The sequence below is a fragment of the Oryx dammah genome, unplaced genomic scaffold (genome assembly GCF_014754425.2).
Source record: "Oryx dammah isolate SB20612 unplaced genomic scaffold, SCBI_Odam_1.1 HiC_scaffold_14, whole genome shotgun sequence".
Lineage (NCBI taxonomy): Eukaryota > Metazoa > Chordata > Mammalia > Artiodactyla > Bovidae > Oryx > Oryx dammah.
In genome coordinates this window covers 20,595,947-20,615,259 of record NW_024070198.1, presented here as the reverse complement: position 1 = coordinate 20,615,259, position 19,313 = coordinate 20,595,947, and the positions used below count along the sequence as shown (strand labels likewise).

The following is a 19,313-nucleotide window of genomic DNA, read 5'->3' as shown; positions in this document are numbered from 1 at the left end:
TTTTCTGCTTCTGTTAGGTCCATACCATTTCTGTCCTTTATCGAGCCCATCTTTGCATGAAATGTTCCCTTGGTAGCTCTAATTTTCTTGAAGAGATCTCTAGTCTTTCCCATTCCATTGTTTTCCTCTATTTCTTTGCATTGATCGCTGAGGAAGGCTTTCTTATCTCTTCTTGCTATTCTTTGGAACTCTGCATTCAGATGCTTATATTTTTCCTTTTCTCCTTTGCTTTTCACTTCTTTCCACAGCTATTTGTAAGGCCTCCCCAGACAGCCATTTTGCTTTTTTGCATTTCTTTTCCATGGGGATGGTCTTGATCCCTGTCTCCTGTACAAGGTCACAAACCTCAGACCATAGTTCATGAGGCACTCTATCTATCAGATCTAGCCCCTTAAATCTATTTATCACTTCCACTGTATAATCATAAGGGATTTGATTTAGGTCATACTTGAATGGTCTAGTGGTTTTCCCTACTTTCTTCAATTTAAGTCTGAATTTGGCAATAAGTAGCTCATGATCTCAGCCACAGTCAGCTCCCAGTCTTGTTTTTGCTGACTGTATAGAGCTTCTCCATCTTTGGCTGCAAAGAATATAATCAATCTGATATTGGTGTTGACCATCTGGTGATGTCCATGGGTAGAGTCTTCTCTTGTGTTGTTGGAAGAGGGTGTTTGCTATGACCAGTGCATTCTCTTGGCAAAACTCTATTAGCCTTTTTCCTGCTTCATTCTGTACTCAAAGGCCAAATTTGCCTGTTACTCAAGGTATTTCTTGACTTCCTACTTTTGCATTCCAGTCCCCTATAATGAAAAGGACATCTTTTTTGGGTGTTAGTTCTAAAAGGTCTTGTAGGTCTTCATAGAATCATTCAACTTCAGCTTCTTCAGGGTTACTGGTTGGGGCATAGATTTGGATTACTGTGATATTGAATGGTTTGCCTTGGAAACGAACAGAGATCATTCTGTCATTTTTGAGATTGCATCCAAGTACTGCATTTCTGACTCTTTTGTTGACCATGATGGGCTACTCCATTTCTTCTGAGGGATTCCTGCCCACAGTCGTAGATATAATGGTCATCTGATTTAAATTCACCCATTCCAGTCCATTTTAGTTCGCTGATTCCTAGAATGTCGACTTTCACTCTTGCCATCTCCTGTTTGACCACTTCCAATTTGCCTTGATTCATGGACCTGACATTCCAGGTTCCTATGCAATATTGCTCTTTATAGCATTGGACCTCGCTTCTATCACCAGTCACATCCACAGCTGGGTATTGTTTTTGCTTTGGCTCCATCCCTTCATTCTTTCTGGAGTTATTTCTCCACTGACCTCCAGTAGCATATTGGGCACCTACCGACCTGGGGAGTTCCTCTTTCTGTATCCTATCATTTTGCCTTTTCATACTGTTCATGGGGTTCTCAAGGCAAGAATACTGAAGTGGTTTGCCATTTCCTTCTCCAGTGGACCACATTCTGTCAGACCTCTCCACCATGACCTGCCTGTCTTGGGTGGCCCCATAGGGCATGGCTTAGTTTCATTGAGTTAGACAAGGCTGTGGTCCTAGTGTGATTAGATTGACTAGTTTTCTGTGATTATGGTTTCAGTGTGTCTGCCTTCTGATGCTCTCTTGCAACACCTACTGTCTTACTTGGGTTTCTCTTACCTTGGATGTGGGGTATCTCTTCACAGCTGCTCCAGCAAAGCACAGCCACTGCTCCTTACCTTGAACGAGGGGTATCTCCTCACCGTCGCCCCTCCTAGGACTAGACAATTGTTTCACTGAGTAGGAGTCATCACTTGGGCTAACCATTCACAAAATATTATTGCTCAGTGTGTTCAGGCCTACACAACAGGCAAAGAAGGCAAGTTTAGTGAAGCATTAAATTTTACCCTGACGGATGGGGAGAGACACAAACTTGACCCACCTAAGGAAGTCAGAAGGAAAAGCAATTGTCCAATATATAGATGTTGAGCAAAGTTTGATATGAAGTCCTCTGCAAAAATATATATGGCAACTTGAATTCTTCCAAAATCAAAGGCTTTTTTTTTTTTTCTTTGCTTGGCACCATTTGATTTCTCTGCTATCTCACCTACTTAAAAGGCATTTTTGCCTTAGTCCAACTCTGTTTCTCGACTGAATTAGATCAGGGTTTGCTATTGATCAAGTGCAGATGTCATCCCACCATTCTGAACATCAATTAGTTGCTTATTTGCAAGAGGGCTGCTGCTGCTGCTGCTAAGTCGCTTCAGTCGTGTCCGACTCTGTGTGACCCCAGAGAAGGCAGCCCACCAGGCTCCCCCGTCCCTGGGATTCTCCAGGCAAGAACACTGGAGTGGGTTGCCATTTCCTTCTCCAATGCATGAGGGCAAGTTGCTGTAAAGTAATTCTCCCACAAATTTCATATACTGAAGAGAATATATCAATTTTTATTGCTCTGATATATATTTGGGAATGTCTATAATAATGGATTCTACTCTAAAACAGTAATCACCCTAAAAGTTCCTGGAAATATGTGCATGTATATACTGTTTTTTGGAAGGACTGATGCTAAAGCTGAAACTCCAATACTTTGGCCACCTCTGATGCTGGGAGGGACTGGGGACAGGAGGAGAAGCGGATGACAGAGGATGAGATGGCTGGATGGCATGACCCACTTGATGGACAAGAGTTTGGGTGAACTCCGGGAGTTGGTGATGGACAGAGAGGCCTGGCGTGCTGCAATTCATGGGGTTGCAAAGAGTTGGACACGACTGAGCGACTGAACTGAACTGATATACTGTAAATTATGCAAATCATACTTATGTAAATAAAAACATTCATATGCGAACAATAATGCCCCTCCCATTCTTTTGTTGGGCTAGTGTTCGCTAATTGTGTTTCAGCTCGAAGTGTGTTTATCCAAGTCTAGCAAATCTGAGGCGAGTTCAAATAATAGGACTGGTTTTATATTTGTTGGGTTTGAGGTGACTGAGACATTCGGATGTAAACACGGGACTGAAACTGAAGAACCATTTGGCGGGGCGGGGAGTAATTCCCTGGTGGTCCAAGGTTGGGACTCCTCGCTTTCAAGGCCAAGGGTGCGGATTCAATCCCCGGTCGAGAAATTGGGATTCCCCCAGCTGCGCGGCTGAAACAAAACAACCAGTTTGGGGCCAATTTGTGTGTTGCATCGTGCCTCTAACTAAAGGAAATAATGTGGAAAACAAAACGTGAACAAACAAAACCAAGCACTAAATTTGAAGAATGATCACGTTTGAATATGGAAAGAGGAACTGCCACTGAAGGAGAGGAACAAGGCAAACAGTCAAAGACATTCTCTCTCTTTAGTCGCAAAGTCGTGTCCGACTTTTGCGTCGCTAAGTCGTGTCCGACTTTTGCAACCCCATGGACTGTAGCCTGCCAGGTTTCGCTGTCCATGGGATTTCTCCAGGCAATAACACTGGAGTGGGTTGCCATTTCCTTCTCCAGGGGATCTTCCCCACCTCGGAATCGAACCCGAGTCTCCTTTATTGCAGGCAGATTCTTTACCAACTGAGCTATGAGGGAAGCCCTAGAAAAGAGATTAAACAGGCTCATTTTACTTATACAGGTCCTGGGGGAGGTGGGTCAGCTGTCCACCGAGATGTTCAGGTTCCGAGTGCCCGCTATTCCGGGATGCGTCTAAGTCAGCAGAGGGAGAAAAGGGACTCAATCAGAAATGTCAAGGCAGTGACCCGCTTGATTTTCTCTCCTTTCCGCCTTGCCTCTCAGCCTCTACCGATCCGCTCACCTTCCCTCTGGCTTACCAGCACCGTTTAAGCCCCGCCCTTACTGAACCTTAACACTTTTCTCCCTAATCGCGTTTGGCCCGGCTCAGCCGCCGTGACAAGGTCTCTGCGCATGTGCAGGGTGAAACGGAAAGAAGGTGAAGATGGCGGCGGCCAGAGCGGGGGTCTTGGGAGTCCGATGGCTGCAAAAGGCAGCCCGAAACGTGGTGCCGCTGGGTGCACGGACAGGTCCGCTAGAACGGGCGAGGCCTCAGTGTGGGTGGGAGGGGGAAGTGCCTGAGGTTTATTGTGTCGGGCGCAGGGTGGATTTGGTGGGGTACCACGGCCGCCGAGTCCGGGAAAGGGCGGAGGTAGAGATGGCATATCCACAAAAACGGAAGGAAGGTCTGCTGGTCCCTCGAAGCCTCGGGCTCTGACCTTGAAGCCTGAAGCTTTTACAGTGGCAGAGAAAATGGGGTCGCTTCTGACCTGCCCTCGTTTGCCCTCCAGCCTCCCACATTACCAAGGACATGCTCCCGGGACCCTATCCCAAGACCCCAGAAGAACGGGCTGCCGCCGCCAAGAAGTATAATATGCGGGTGGAAGACTACGAGCCGTACCCAGATGATGGCATGGGGTGAGATAGGGTCTGCTCGCACCCGAGTAGTAGTGGGAGAAGATCGGACTGGGTGGGTGGCTCTACTCTCTTTTTCCCGAACCTTTTCGTGACCCGTCAGAGTCAGCGGTGTGGGTGCTTTTCTCGGTGGAGAGAGGTGGGAGGGGATGGGTGAGCAGCTGCAGTCGCGAGGACTTTAATTTTCTCCTTGGCTCAGGCTGTTTCCTCAGATGAGGAAGCTGAGGTTTTAATAGCTCCCTTGAGGACCCCTGAATAGCGGGAACCTTCTTGGCCCATCCAGAGTGCAAGGTTTCATTTAGATTGAGCATCTGCTGGGCTCAGGTGCTGTCATCCAGGCACGTGACCAGGCTGGAGCTGGACTGCTGTCATGAGAACCTTATTTGTAGACAGAGTACTCTATATTAATATGTGTATATTTCTGTCTCTTTTTAAATCGTTGCTGTTAGCGTTGTGGAAATCTTAGCAACTTTAAAAGGTTAAATAGCTAACTCTTACTCCAGCTGATGATTTTCCCCCATACCCCATAACATCTCTGTGGTTAATTAACCTGAATTGATTACTGTCACTCTCATTTTCTCCCTAGCATCACTCTTTCAGCAGTGATTTTAGCAGCTCCTATTCGTCTTGTTGTTTTCCAATCACTTTCTGTGACACATGTCTAGTTGTCATCATTTCCTATGACTTTTATTGTGTTGTGGACAAGAGCAGCCTCGGTAGCAGTCTGTATAAGATGAACCTGGACTTGTTGTTGAAAGATCCAGCCTATCACACCAGAGTGCCCGCTATTCCGGGATGCGTCTAAGTCAGCAGAAGGAGAAAAGGGACTCAACAATCAGGTGTTTGAGGCTTGGAGATGTTTGTCAATTTTGTGGCTGAGAAACAGTTGCTATGAAGAGTACTTCTCTCATCTATACCTTTTTGTTTTTATTCCAGTTAACTGGGCAACCTTAGGTTCAGACTCTAAACTTCAGTTTCTTTTTCTGTTTCCTGAGGAAAACAGAGTGTTTGATTGTTAAATTCCCTTCCATTGCTAATGTTATAATATGGCATGACTTTTTTTCTTTTTGTTGAAAGAAGATAAGAAAAGCTTACATATGTTAAATAATGTTTCAGAGTTTGACATGAATTTTTAATAACAATTTGGACTTCTGCAGTTAGTGCTGTGCTTAGTGAGTAAAAATTGAGATTTAATAAAACAATAAAATAGCAAATATTTTATTAATGATAATTTTGATACTGGAAAGCATTCAGGAAAATTAATCTATTTTATACCATTTGTAGAAATGTAAATTACACAGTCTTTCTGGGGGGATATTTGGGATGTTTACCAGCAGCCCTTTAACCCAACATTTCTCAATATGTGCACCACAGGAAAACACTGAGTTCTTGATTGGAAGGTTAGTTCCTCTGTCCTTAGGGAGAGGCCATTATCTTGTCACTTGGTTTCTCATCTCAGAGATGAGAAGGCTGCGCATTGTCGGAGGCTCTCAAAGCCGTGTCCAGAAGTTTTTGCTGTCTCTCAGGTATGGTGACTATCCGAAACTGCCTGACCGCTCACTGCAGGAGAGGGATCCATGGTATGCCTGGGACCACCCAGACCTGCGGTTGAACTGGGGTGAACCGGTGAGAGAACCATGTCCCATTTGCCCTTTCTTCCTTTTGCCTATGTCTTCTGTAGATCCGATGGCATTTTTCTGCCCAAGTGGGCTTTCCTGGTGGCTTAGTGGTGAAGAATCTGCTTGCCACTGCAGGAGACACGGGTTTGATCCCTGATCCGGGAAAATCCGCTGAAGAAGGAAATGGCATCCCACTCCAGCATTCTTGCTGGGAGAACCTGTGGACAGCCCATGGGGTTGCCAAGAATTAGACATGACTTAGTGACTAAACATCAACAACACTAAGGTTTTTCTGCCCAAGGAAGCCGGGTCAAGTGCTCTGAGATCTGAGGTTCCGTGTGTGTGTCTGTGTGTGTGTGTGTATCTGTGTGTGTGTATCTGTGTGTGTGTAAAGGACTTCTGAGAATATCTGAAGCTCTGAGTTGTGAATGTTAATGATTGGGACTGTCTCTGATCAACCAAACCCAGACATAAGCCAGCATCCAGTCCTGTGGGCCAGAGTGTCTCAGATGTGGCTCTAAGAATATTGCCCAGGGCAGGAGAATGCCTTTCAAGTCTTGTATGAGACTCTAATCACTCTGGACTGCCTGCCTTTTGCAGGAAGAGCAGTATGTGACGGTGATCTGCCTTTCTGTCTCAGATGCACTGGGACCTGGACATGTATATCAGGAACCGTGTGGACACGTCCCCGACTCCTGTTAATTGGAACCTCATGTGTAAGCACCTTTTTGGCTTCGTCGCCTTCATGCTGTTCATGTTTTGGGTAGGGGAGACTTACCCCGCCTACCAGCCTGTGGTGAGTATCTGAGGAGTGCTCCCTCAGGCACACTTTCCTGAGGGAATGCAGTCTCTGGAGTAGAGACCTACCCGATATCAAGCTTGGCTTCCTGGTGAGGCCTATAGAGGGCTTAGTTCCTCAGCTACTGGCCTGGAACAAGTACCAGAGCACAGCTTTTGCCTGTATCTTGGGTCAGTCTGAGTGAGAAGAAACTGTGTAGGACTAGATGAGGAATGAGAATGAAGAAGCCAGCTAGTCTTTAGAGTTGCCATTTGGGGAACTGTACTTACCACATATTTCAGCAAGTGATCTTTTAAGGTAGAGTCCAGGAATCTCAAGTTGAAAGCTTATCCTTTATTGGTGTGAAGTACATTTTCTATAAGAAGCAATTAAATGTTTACTATAAGCATGGACAGTTAATTTTAGAGAACATGAAGGACACAGCAAATATACTGTCTGTATAGAACAGACTTGTTGCCAGGGAGAGGGAGGGGAAGGGATGGATTGAGAATTTGGGATTAACAGATGCAAACTAGTATAAATAGAATGGATAAACAATAAGGTCCTATTATAAAGCACAGGGAACTATATTCAATATCCTGTGGTAAACCATAATGGAAAAGAATATGAAAAAGTATACACACACACACAACTGAATTACTTTGCTGTACAGCAGAAATTAACAAACATTGTAAATCAACTATACTTAAATAAACTAAAAAAAGAATGAAAATATACTCTCTACCTTTGAGGACATTTAATTTGTTAAGAAAATTTAGATATGTGACGTGAGCAACATTGGCACATATATAGGAATTTGGCACAGTTTTTGTATATATATGTGCATGGTGAATATATGTGCTTGTGCTGTTAGTGAGGATTATGCTAGATGCTAAAACAGATACATTTTTAGATGATGAAGAGAAGTTGAAGAGAACATTTGGGGGCAAAAAACAGAATGGAGGAAGAGGACAGTGAGTTAGCTGGAGTGGGATAGGTTTATAAATAGCTCTCAGACAACCAGCTGCACCTGGGGAACTGCTAAAAAGTCAGATTCCTTAGCTCTTGGAGAGCCTAATTCAGTAACTCCACAGTGGGGTTCTACAATCAATATTTAACAAGTTCCCAGGTAATTTTGATGTGCTGGGAAATCAGGTGTGGAAACTGCTGTGTTAAAAATATTGTGAAGTGCATTTGATCAGTTTGGTTGGGCACCTTTTATGGCGTGGCTGAGGGATCTGGACTTGATGGAATAGTAATGCATTAATTCAATAAATGTTTATGAAGCTCCTGTCATGTACTGGGTACAGTAGGTGCCAAGGGTTGGGAATACATTGATGACTTGGCCTGCCTCTAGGAAGCAGGGAGCCATGTTGGGATTTTGAACAGAAGAATGCTGTAATGATGCCTAGGTTTTTAAAAGATTAACCTGGGAATAGTCTACAGGGCAGACTGTGAGAAAGGTACTGAAAGCAGGAGACTGCCGTGTCTCCAGTTGGCTGCACAGTGCTGCCTCTGCTGAGACAGGCAATGTCCTAATAGTAGCGCGCATGTCTGTGCACGGACACAAGCCTTCCTACTGAGCCCCAGGGGCCCCAGGCTGGAGAGTGCACATAGGGCTGGTGTGAGCACTAACTTCGCTTCAGGAGAGCAAGCAACGCAGTGTGGCTCCTCCATTTTTCAGTTCTGTAAGCACATCACCCTTTTCTCCTCCCCTTGAGCTGTGTTCTCTGACAGCTGTTTGTTGGTAAAGCCAGCAGCCCCTAAAGCACATCCAAGCCATGTTTCCTCTGTGCTTCCCCCACTGCTGCTCCTGCACGCCTCATTTGCTAGGCCACTTTAGTGGTGGAGCCATTAGAGGCTGAGTGACTTAAAGGAGATTGAGTCTGTCTCAACCCCGAGAGAGTGGGATGGATGGATGCATCATCTCATTTAGAAAGCTTCCCTCATGCTCTCCCTTTCTCTCTCTCCCTCCTCTTTCTCTCACACACACATATACTGTAGGCACCCCTTCTCTTTCACACACACTCTCTCTGTAGGCACCCCTTCTCTTACACACACACACACACACTCTCTCTCTCTCTCTCTCTCTGTAGCACCCCTTCTCTTACAATCTAGGCTTTCTCACTGCCTTGGGCTGAGCTGGGAAGAAGAGTACTGTCCCCGCTGTTCTGGCCCAGCTGGGTCTCACCAGAAGCTACTGTGTACCTGTTTACTGTGTGTGATTCTTCCCTCAGGGTAGGCTGTAGCCAGGTGTTGGCTGGATATATATTGTTCTTGCTGACCTGTGTTTTTTCCTTAGGGGCCAAAGCAGTATCCTTACAATAATCTGTACCTGGAAAGAGGCGGCGATCCCAACAAAGAACCTGAACCAGTGGTTCACTATGAGATCTGAGGAGGCTTCATGAGCTTTGTGTTCCCTAACTGACTCCTTCAATCCTAGAAATTTAACTTAAATGAAATCCCTAATAAAATTTAGTGCTGTGGTATCTGTGCCTCATTTCCTCTGGGAATAGCTACTGCTTAAGCATGACTCATTTGAAAAGACCCTGATGCTGGGAAAGATGGAGGGCAGGAGGAGAAGGGGATGGCAGAGGATGAGATGGTTAGATGGCATCACCGACTCAATGGACATGAGTTTGGGTAGACTCCGGGAGTTGGTGATGGATAGGGAGGCCTGCAGTCCATGGGGTTGCAAAGAGTCAGACATGACTGAGTGACTGAACTGAACTGAAGCAAAGAGCATGTTGATTTGTTAATTTTGCTGGGAAAGGTAGTTGAGGGTTCCAGTTGTGCAGCAGGTAGTTATGGGTAACTCCCCATTTACAGGGTTTTCTGACTTCTCAAATTGGAACATTTATTTCCCATGAAAAAACTTTTAATAATAGTAGCTAAAAAAAAAGTGTACTCTTACATGTTTCAAAATACTATAGGATAAATAGGTGTTCTAGGACAGGCCTAGGGCTCTGATTGCCTCTAATTTTGTATGTATCTCATAAGAATATGTATTTATTAAAAACATAGCATTGTAAATCAACTATACTTCATTAAAAAAAAAAATATGTATTCCAAAGCAGCTTCTGAATCCTAGACTGTTATAAGTTGACATTACCTATATTTATGAATTAGAGGATAGTCACTGAGTTATTCCTGAACCTATGCATGGCTTTCATTACCTTAATGATTTATCCAAGCTCCTATAATAGCCTTAGAAAGAGAAAAACCATGTTTTTAAGGGTCTATCTCAATGCATCTGTTAAAGAGAACCAATTTATGTTCTTTTCTTCCCTTTAGGGACATTTTCTTAAATTACAATGATAACTGCCTAAAAACCTGTTCCATAAGGTATACATTCAGCATGATATGTGGAAGCAAGTCCATTCATGTTAAATAAGCAGTCCTTTAGAGGTGTGAAGACAGTGAAAGACGTTTATGAGATCAGGGAGTGGGTCTGCTGAAATGCCTCTTTTTTATTTTTTCTTTTTTGAAATGTCTCTCTGAAGGTGTCCACTGCTGTTTATGTCTTCATTCTCTGTTCTTTAGAACATTTGATAATTTAACAAACATCTGTCTGCCTAATATATATGACACTGATAGACCTTGAAGATATAAAGTTGAACAAGAAAATAATTGCCTTCAATGAGTTACCTAGAAAAGAAGACTTAGCATTTATAAAACAAGGTGAAAAGAATTTCTAAGATGTCCCAGTTGCAGGAAGAGTGTGTTTTTTGTTTTTTTTAAAAATCATGTCCTACTTGAAACTAACCTTATACCTTTGGTTCAGATTTCTTTCAGAACACACACCTTGGCCTCATTCCCTCCTTTGAGGTGTTGCCTGAGGTTCAGTTTTCAATCCTGTTTCTTATCCACGGTTGTGCTGAGAAATTTACCAGTACCCTACATTCTTTTCTGTTCTGAGTTCAAAACTCCCATATCCATGTCAAAAGGAAATCTAGAGCTATGTCACAAAGACAAGGCCCAGTCATAACCAGCTCACCATCTTTGGGGGTAGACTGGACTACAGTAGAATTCATGCATTAAAGTTTTGAATCAAAATAACTTAGATCCAAAATCTTCAGCTGCCTACAGAACATTTTATTTGGAAATGCCATAATTCCCTCAATCAATAGATATATATGATCACAGATACCCCTGCCAACTGTTTACCTATATCAGTCACAAGAGCCTGTTCAGCTATTACAATCTATTACAATCCGTTAATCCAAGAGTTCATCACCTGGTACCTGAATTTTTCTGTTAGTCTCCTAATTTGATTCCCTGCCTCCAGCTCTGTTCTCTCTGCAAGGGGATCCAGATGGCTAGTGATATAATCTTACTGCATGTTGTTCAGTCACTAAGTTGGTTCCAACTCTTGCAACCCCATGGGCTACAGTCTGCCAGCCTCCTCTATCCATCATATTTTCCAGGCAAGAAAATACTGGAGTGGGTTGCCTTTTGCTTCTCCAGGGAATCTTCCCAACTGAGGATCAAACCAGAGTCTCCTGCATTAACAGGCAGCTTCTTGACCCCTGAGCCACCACATCTACTTATAATTTTCAGTAACTCCCAATTACCTGCAGAGTGAAATTAGTATTCCACAATCTGTGGTCAGCCCAGTTCCCCAATTGTAGCCACTTTCATTCACAGTATGGGAAATGCCAGGGCGCCTATCAGTCTGTTGGGCCCCTTTCTCCTTGTTGGGACATCACCTATCTTGAAACTTCAACGTGTTAACACCTGTCTAGTCTCTGATACCTTCCGGGTAGCCCCTGGTCTCGGAGAAGGCAATGGCAACCTACTCTGGTACTCTTGCCTGGAAAAACCCATGGATGGAGGAACCTGGTAGGCTGAAGTTCATGGGGTCGCGAGGAGTTGGACACGACTGAGCGACTTCACTTTCACTTTTCACTTTCATGCATTGGAGAAGGCAATGGCACCCCACTCCAGTATTCTTGCCTGGAAAATCCCATGGACGGAGGGGCCTGATGGCCTGCAGTCCATGGGGTCGCTAAGAGTCGGACATGACTGAAGCGACTTAGCAGCAGCAGCAGCCCCTGGCCTACGGTACCTCGCTCTCCGCACATTTACAGCCCTTAATTAGTTCAACCAACGTTTGGGAGCACCAGTTTTTGGTCCGCCTCACAAAGTCACTCTGCTATTAAGGCCTATGCGGGCTAAGTCGTTTCAGTCGTGTCCGATTCCTTGTGACCCTACGGACTGTAGCCCGCTGGGTGCTTCTGTCCACAGGAGTGGGTTGCTATGCCCTTCACCAGGGAATCTTCCCAACCCAGAGAAGGGAGCCGCGTCTCTTACGTCTTCTGCATTGGTAGGCGGGTTATCGCTAGCCCCACCTGGCCTAGATTGCTTTTCACCTTTTCAGCTAAGTAGATCCACAGAGCGCGCTCCTGGAGCTAGGACCGGGTCTTTTCCGCTTAATTAGTATTTTCCCTTTTCAGAGGGAAAAGACACCAGAACTTTAATAGTCGCGGGATCTGACCCACTGCATAATCACAGGACAGGTGAGAGAAGCCCCACTAAAAGCTACATTTCCATGAGGGAACGTTCTCCGCGGGTCGTCCAGGTCCTGGGCCTGGCGTCAAGCGGCGCCTGTGGGCGGCGGTGCCCGCGGCCTGGACTACTTTTGGCCCTCTGCAGCCGCCGTCGACAGCGCCCGCGGAGCTCCAAAGCCCGGAGGGAACCGGCTCCCGACTCCAGCTCTGCGGCGCCGGACCCTTGAGTTGGGCTTTCCGCGCAGGTTGGTTTTCCCCGCCTATCCCGGGGCTCCTGAGAGCAGAAGGCGCGCCGGGGAACCAGAGCGCGGTTCCTCTCGCAGGAGTGCCGGGGGGCGCTCGTCCTCGGCGGAGACCCCGGCCCGTGTGCCTCTCAGGGGGCCCCAGGATGTCCGCCCTGCTCTCGGACTGCAGCCTGCTCACTCTCCCTGCGCCGCCCGGGCCCCGCAGCCCGACGACGATCTCTCTCCAGCGCTGCCCTCGCGCCTCCCTCAGCAGCCCTGGGCCCTGACCTGTCCGGGGCCCAGAGTCGGCCGCGGGTCTGTGCGTCCCGCCTGGGCGAAAACGCCCGTCGGTGCTGACGCCGGTGAGCCGCGGGGAAGGCCGACCGTCCTCCAGAGGGAGTGGACAGCTAAGGAAAGCTGGCTTTCCGCCTTCACTGCACCAGTGTGCCCAGCTCTTGGTTGCCTGATCGTAGCTCTCCCCACGTTTGACGCTCCCAGGCCCCGCCATTCTGACCGCATCGGGGACCGTTTTTGCCATCATGACAAATCTATCTTCTCAATTTGTAGGCTGTCTGGGATTTAAACACTATGGAGTTTACTTTAGACTGGTATATTGGTTAAAAGAAAAGGGCTTTGAAGGCTGGTTGGGGTTCACAGCTTGGCCTAGCCAGTTTTCTTTCCTGTAAAATGGGGATAGTAACTACTGACCACACTGAACCATTGTTAGAATTAAATGGGAGGTGCACGTAAAGTGCACTGAGCTAACTGTCGCTCCCACTTAAGAGACTTTTCTCCAGAAACGTGAAAATGATCTTGACCAGCAGGTGGCACTGGTGACCGTATAGTATGATGTGCTATCTCGTCAGAGGAGTCCTGTTGTAGCCTCAAGTGTTTAGAGGTGCCCAGGAAGTCTTGGTTGAGTTGGCAGCCCTAAGCTTTCTTCAGGCTGGGCGGTACATTTGAGATTAAGTAATAAAACTTTTGATTATGTTGGTCAAGACTAACCTGGCTGTGGCTTGCTCAAGCAGGTCACAGCGGGTCCCAAGTTTACTCCACCAAGTTCATTGTTTTTTTAACTTTCCTGCTGCTTTGCTTGGAGAAGGCAATGGCACCCCACTCCAGTACTCCTGCCTGGAAAATCCCATGGATGGAGGAGCCTGGTGGGCTACAGTGCATGCAGTTGCTAAGAGTCGGACACGACTGAGTGACTTCACTTTCACTTTTCACTTTCCTCCACTGGAGAAGGAAACGGCAACCCACTCCAGTGTTCTTGCCTTGAGAATCCCAGGGACAGGGGAGCCTGGTGGGCTGCCGTCTATGGGGTCGCACAGAGTCGGACACGACTGAAGTGACTTAGCAGCGGCCGCTGCTTTTGCTAGCCTGTTGGAATGGCACCTTGAGTATGTGTTAGAATTGGTTTGGAAACCCGAGTTAAAATAGATGTCTGCACTCATTCATAAAATATTATCGAACACTTACTATGTGCTAGACATTGTTCTGATACTAGGTGTAACATGATGAACAAAGCAGACACAGCAGCAGCTTTCATGGAGTTTACTTATTAGGGTACAACACCAACAATGTAGATGTAAATGAATATACAGTTACAAATTGCTAAGAAGCAAAAAATACTGTTTTGGATTGGGTGACTCACCTCCTTGAGGAGGTGAGAAGCTGAGCCCTGAAAGATGTGATAAGGAACCACTTATCCAGAGAATGAAATGAAAAGCTTTCAAGGTATAGCAAACCTAATTTACAAAGCTCTAAAGTGGGGAAAAGCCAAGAAATTAAAAGAAAAGACTAATGCAGATGGAACCCAATAAGTAAGGGGGAGAGTAGTAGCCTGGTGGGCTGCCGGCTATGGAGTAGCACAGAGTCGGACATGACTGAAGCGACTTAGCAGCAGCAGCAGCAAGAGAGGAAGCTGAGGTGGTAGTTGTGAGCAGGACTCAAGGGGGTTTGTGTTTTATTGAGTGATAGAAGCCACTGAAAAACATTAAGCATGGAATGCCAAAATCCTGTTTTTTATTTTAAAAGTTTACTCTTGCTCTATGCAAAGAAAGAATTGGGTGTTGGAGATGAGCAGCAGGGAGATGACCAGTAATCTAGGTGATAGAGGATAGTGTTTTCAAATAGCGTAGTGGTGGTGAAGATGGAGAAAAATAGATTAAGATATATTTTGGAGGTAAAATCTGGAAGACAACGATAGACTAGAAGGGAAAGAAGGAGGAGGGATCTAGGGTGATTTGCAGGTTTTGGGGTTGAGCAATTGGCTGTTTGCTGAAATGAAGCAACCTGAAGGAACAACAGATGAAGGGTGAGATGGTAGAATAGAGAATTCTATTTTAGACAGACTAACTTTTAGGTATCTTTACTATACCCAAGTGGAAATATTTGATTAGCAGTTGTATATAAGAACTTGTATAAATGGCAGTTGTATATAAGAACTTGTAACTCAGAGGAGAGATTTGTGTTGCTGATAGAAATTTGGCAGTCATCAGCATATGGATAATGTTTAAAACCAAGGGAATGGATAGAGCGGCTGAGATTTTCTGGTTTGATGGTTATCATCATTATTGGGCCTGTGGCAACCAGTGTGGTTCAGTATCTTTTAGGATTTAAAGCATTAGATTTCAGTAACTGGGTAAGTTCAGTTCAGTAGCTCAGTTGTGTCCTACTGTCTTTGACCCCATGGACTGCAGCACACCAGGTTTCCCTGTCCAACTGGGTAAATGAATTGTCATTACAGATCTGCAGTCGATCATGTAGTATTGCCCCCAAATACTCCATCCTATGGTGGAGCGAGGAAAATAGGTGCTCGTGTCCACAGGTGTTCCCTTGATCTGGCTCAAAAGCTTGTGGTTTCTACTGTTGTTTTCAGTAGGCTGAGGATCATGTCACTTTTCTGCCACCTACAGGACAGACCATGAAGCTGAAGGAGCTTGAGCGACAAGCTGTCCAAGTGTGGAGCCCAGCCAGCCAGTACCCTGTGTATCTGGCCACAGGTATGGTGGTACTGTAGATGAGGATCCGTTGGATAGGTTGAAGGGAAACTTAGTATCCAGTGTTCTTGATTGTGCTTTAGAGAAAGTTTCAGAGTCATGGAAAGGTGGGGTTGGCTAGCAGCATAAGCAAGGGGATATTAGGAGTTTTGTTCCCTGGGGACAGTCTTCAATTATGGCTCAAGGCTAAGCACCTCATGCTTTCTTGCTTTTTTTTGGAGGTACCACTTGAAAAAGGGTATATCCAGTTTTCTCCTATTCCTCCTTTTCTCTACTGCCTAACCATTTATACCCCAAATCCATGCATATGTTGTTGCTCACATGCTGCCTCTTCCTGACTTTTCTTGTGCCTAGGAACATCTGCCCAGCAGCTAGATGCCTCCTTTAGTACAGATGGCACATTGGAAATCTTTGAGGTTGATTTCAGGGACCCCTCTCTGGACTTGAAACGCAAGGGAGTCCTTTCTGCCTCCAGCAGGTACTATGTCTGAACTGTTGATGGGTATGCAGGGCAGATCCTGATATAGACCTTGATGGGGAATCTTAGGAGCGTTGTGTGCTTCTCAGGGCTCATGAGGGGACAAGTGAGGGGAGAATGATCTTTAAGTTGGAGAGAAGTTAATTCTGGGTTTATTTTGCAAGGTGAAGGTGAAGTCGCTCAGTCGTGTCCGACTCTTTGCGACCCGTGGACTGTAGCCTACCAGTCTCCTCCGTCCATGGGATTCTCCAGGCAAGAATACTGGAGTGGGTTGCCATTTCCTTCTCCAGGGGATCTTCCCGACCCAGGGATCAAACCCAGGTCTCCCGCATTGGAGGCAGACGCTTTAACCTCTGAGCCACCAGGGAAGTTTATTTTGCAAGAAGATTTTGAAAACTACCAGTCGCATCTTTGTGGGGAGCAGCAGGATCAGGCAGAATGATGTGATAGAGATGCCTCACATAAGCCTGGACCCACGAGTACCTGATCTCTCTCTGGAACCCAGAGATGTTGGCTCCTTCCTCCCTTGGCTCTTGTGAAAATAACAGCCTTACAGTGTCTCCCTTTTCTGCCAATGAGAGATGAATGAATTACTCTCTCCTCATTGCTGTCAGGCCCTGATTGGGCACTCATGGATTTCACGGCTCTGGCAGACTTACAGGGCTGGGTATGAGCATTCACTGAGCATGTGTACACATGCCAGGCACTATGCTGGGGCTCTGTATATTGTATTCATTTCTCAAAATGAGCCTAGCCAATAAATACCATTATTCCCATTTTACATAGAAGAAAACCAAAACCCCGGGAAGCTAGAATTTAAGTCTGCTCCTAGCTGACTTCAAGACCTGCTTTCTATTATTCAACTGTTCTTTTGTTAATTTTGTAAAGATGAGGCTTATAGTCTGAATCAGTGATCCCACATTTTTGCACCATCAGGAGAAATGTGAATATTCACTGCACTCAAGTGTATTTTCAATATAAATAATATACATGTATTACTGTATTATTTTTTAATATAAAAATATAAATCCTTTTCTTACATCCCAGAGGATTTTCTTGCCATCCCCCTTAAAAGATTGCTGGTCTGTTATGTAACTTTTCATCTTACACCTTTTTTGGTTTGTCTGAGTGATTAGATTAAGATACATAGAAGTACCTTCCTCTTTTCTTTTCATGGCTTAACTTAATAATGAAAATTAGTTATTCTTCTTACTTTCTTGAGCTTGTATATCACTTTATCACTCCTTTATCACTTTATTACAGTATCCCTTATTTTGCAGCTTTTTACGTTTCTTTCTATTTCCAGTACCTGTACCTTTTGAAGAGAGGCCTTGGCAATTTTACCAGTAATGATAAGATATTCTTAGCCTGTAAGTAGGCATTTCAGAAAGGGCTTCTGAAAGAGGAGAGCTAAATTAATCATGGTTATACTCCTGAAGATAAGAAAAGGGGCAGAGGGCAAGGGCTCTTTTCTTAAACCAGCCAAGTAGCAGCTTCAGCATGGTAGTGGCTCATTAAGGCCAAGAATTCTTAAGAAAGAGCTAATTGCTTAAGAAACCTTGAAACTGAATCCTGAGAACAACGTAGGCAGAGATTTTTGTCTGTTTTATTTATTGCTGTATCTCTAGTATCTAGAATAGTGCCTGGCATTAGGTAGTTGAAAAATATCTGTGGAATAAATGAGTGATATTAGAAACTTCTGGATTACCAACCTGAGCATTCATATCCACCACTTCAGTTAGTTATGGTCAGTCTTCTGTTGGTCTTAGTGCCTGAGGAGCTTTTCAAGGGTAACAACCTGTTTTGCAGTCAACTAGGTTGAAGCAGCGTCCTTTTTTCACCTCTGTAATTGTGTCTAAAGATTGATTCTCATTCCCGAAGACCTAGGGGATTACCTTTGATGCAGTTCTGTTGTGGCCTTTCTGAAGAAATCATCTTAGATGCTCCAGGGTCTAAGGCACTCCCTACTTTTCATTCCAGCCTAGGTTAGGTCACTTACTCAAAAGTCAGCATCACAAACCATTGACCAAAATGATCAGGGTAGATAAAGGTCAACCCACCCTTTGCTTTATGCTTTCCTCTTTTCTGTGTCATCTTCTGCATGGTTTAATGGGCCAGTGGGCTTTAAGGGCCTGACTCTGGACATTCTGCTTCAGAAAGCCTGGGAGGGAATCAAGGAACCTGTATTTTCTTCAGGTGCCTCCTCTCATTCTGTGATGCTGTGTGGTCTCCATCACTGCCATCATTATCCTGGGAAACTCTTTAGCAAAGAATTCCAGCTGTATTTTCATGTTTTCAAAGTTCTCACCTTCCTATACAAACTCTTCTCCCTATACCTTCTCCTTAAATCTTTTAGTTCCTATTTTCAGGCCATCTTTTTTTTTTTTTTTTTTTTGGTTTGTTTTATAACTTTTTGTTTTCAAAATATTCAAACATAGAAAAGTTGCAGAATATTACAATGATAAAGGCTTCCCTGGTGGCTCAATGGTAAAGAATCCACCTGCAATGCAAGAGACTCAGGAAACACAGGTTTGATCCCTGGGTCAGGAATATCCCCTGGAGAAGGAAATGGCAACCCACTCCAGTCTTCTTGCCTGGGAAATCCCATGGACAGAGGAGCCTAGCGGGCTACAATCCATGGGTTGCAAAAAGTCAGATATGATTGAGCAACTAAGCACACATACCTTCACTTAGACTCATCAGTTGTTAATGTTTTAAGACTTACAGACGTCACATTTGCTCCCATGCTGTGTGCTCTCTTTATACATACACATGCACATGACTAAGTCTTCTTTGCCAGACTCTCCCAGGTGTTGTCTATCACAGCTATTCAGGCTCCAGTTCCACTCTCAGTGAAGTGTTAATAGGCATGTACTTTCTACATGCTTCCACAAAGAGGAATGATTTTGTCGCACCCTGTATTCTGCAGTTCAGCCACTCTAAAGTAACTGGGCCCTCTTCTCTAACCCTGTGGTGACTCCTTTGAGGTCTCGGGTACCTTTTCCTCTGATTCGTATGTCATCTGCTATGACCATACTGAGGGCACTGCATTCCCATGTGAGTTTTGCTGGGTGCACCTTCCTCTGCTTCTTGTGTAAACTATTTCAGGCTTCTCTGGGTAATCTGCTGTCTTGCTCTCTGCCTATGCTGAGCTCTAGCCCCTGATGACATGGCCTTCTCTGGAGCCAGCATGGAACCATTCTTCTGCCATGGTAATATCAGCATAACTTTAGAAAACAGCCTTTCTGACAGTAGCTTTAGACCCAGTGTTTGTTCCGCTGTGCTGTTTCTGTTCAGATGCTGGCCTTGTCTGAATTAGTG

The 19,313-nt window shown here is 45.1% G+C and overlaps 2 protein-coding genes across 11 annotated transcripts in view; both read left to right on the top strand.

Annotated features, from left to right (window-relative positions):
- The first annotated feature begins 3,840 nt into the window (after window positions 1-3,840).
- NDUFB8 (NADH:ubiquinone oxidoreductase subunit B8) lies at window positions 3,841-9,267 on the top strand. 2 transcript variants are annotated; one of them, XM_040254466.1, is made up of 5 exons: window positions 3,841-3,996; window positions 4,258-4,384; window positions 5,908-6,007; window positions 6,641-6,796; window positions 9,081-9,267. In XM_040254466.1, the coding sequence occupies exons 1-5, from the start codon at window positions 3,912-3,914 to the stop codon at window positions 9,171-9,173; spliced, it is 561 nt and encodes a 186-aa protein (XP_040110400.1). In that variant the 5' UTR covers window positions 3,841-3,911; the 3' UTR covers window positions 9,174-9,267. The 2 variants fall into 2 exon arrangements, with proteins under 2 accessions (XP_040110400.1, XP_040110401.1); XM_040254467.1 differs by lacking the exon at window positions 4,258-4,384 and having other exon boundaries at window positions 3,856-3,996.
- A 3,148-nt stretch (window positions 9,268-12,415) lies between these two features.
- The window catches only part of SEC31B (SEC31 homolog B, COPII coat complex component), a 36,477-nt gene continuing 29,579 nt past the window's right edge, over window positions 12,416-19,313 (top strand). For 7 of the 9 annotated variants that reach the window (XR_005723565.1, XR_005723564.1, XM_040255142.1 and 4 more), the window contains exons 1-3: window positions 12,452-12,533; window positions 15,431-15,517; window positions 15,869-15,992. Coding sequence is in view for 5 of the 9 variants with exons in the window: in XM_040255142.1 (XP_040111076.1) it covers window positions 15,439-15,517; window positions 15,869-15,992 (203 nt within the window). In the remaining 4 variants the exon portion in view is untranslated. Of the gene's footprint in view, window positions 12,534-15,430; window positions 15,518-15,868; window positions 15,993-19,313 lie in introns of all 9 variants that reach the window. The other 2 variants (XM_040255140.1, XM_040255139.1) reach the window with 1 other exon arrangement.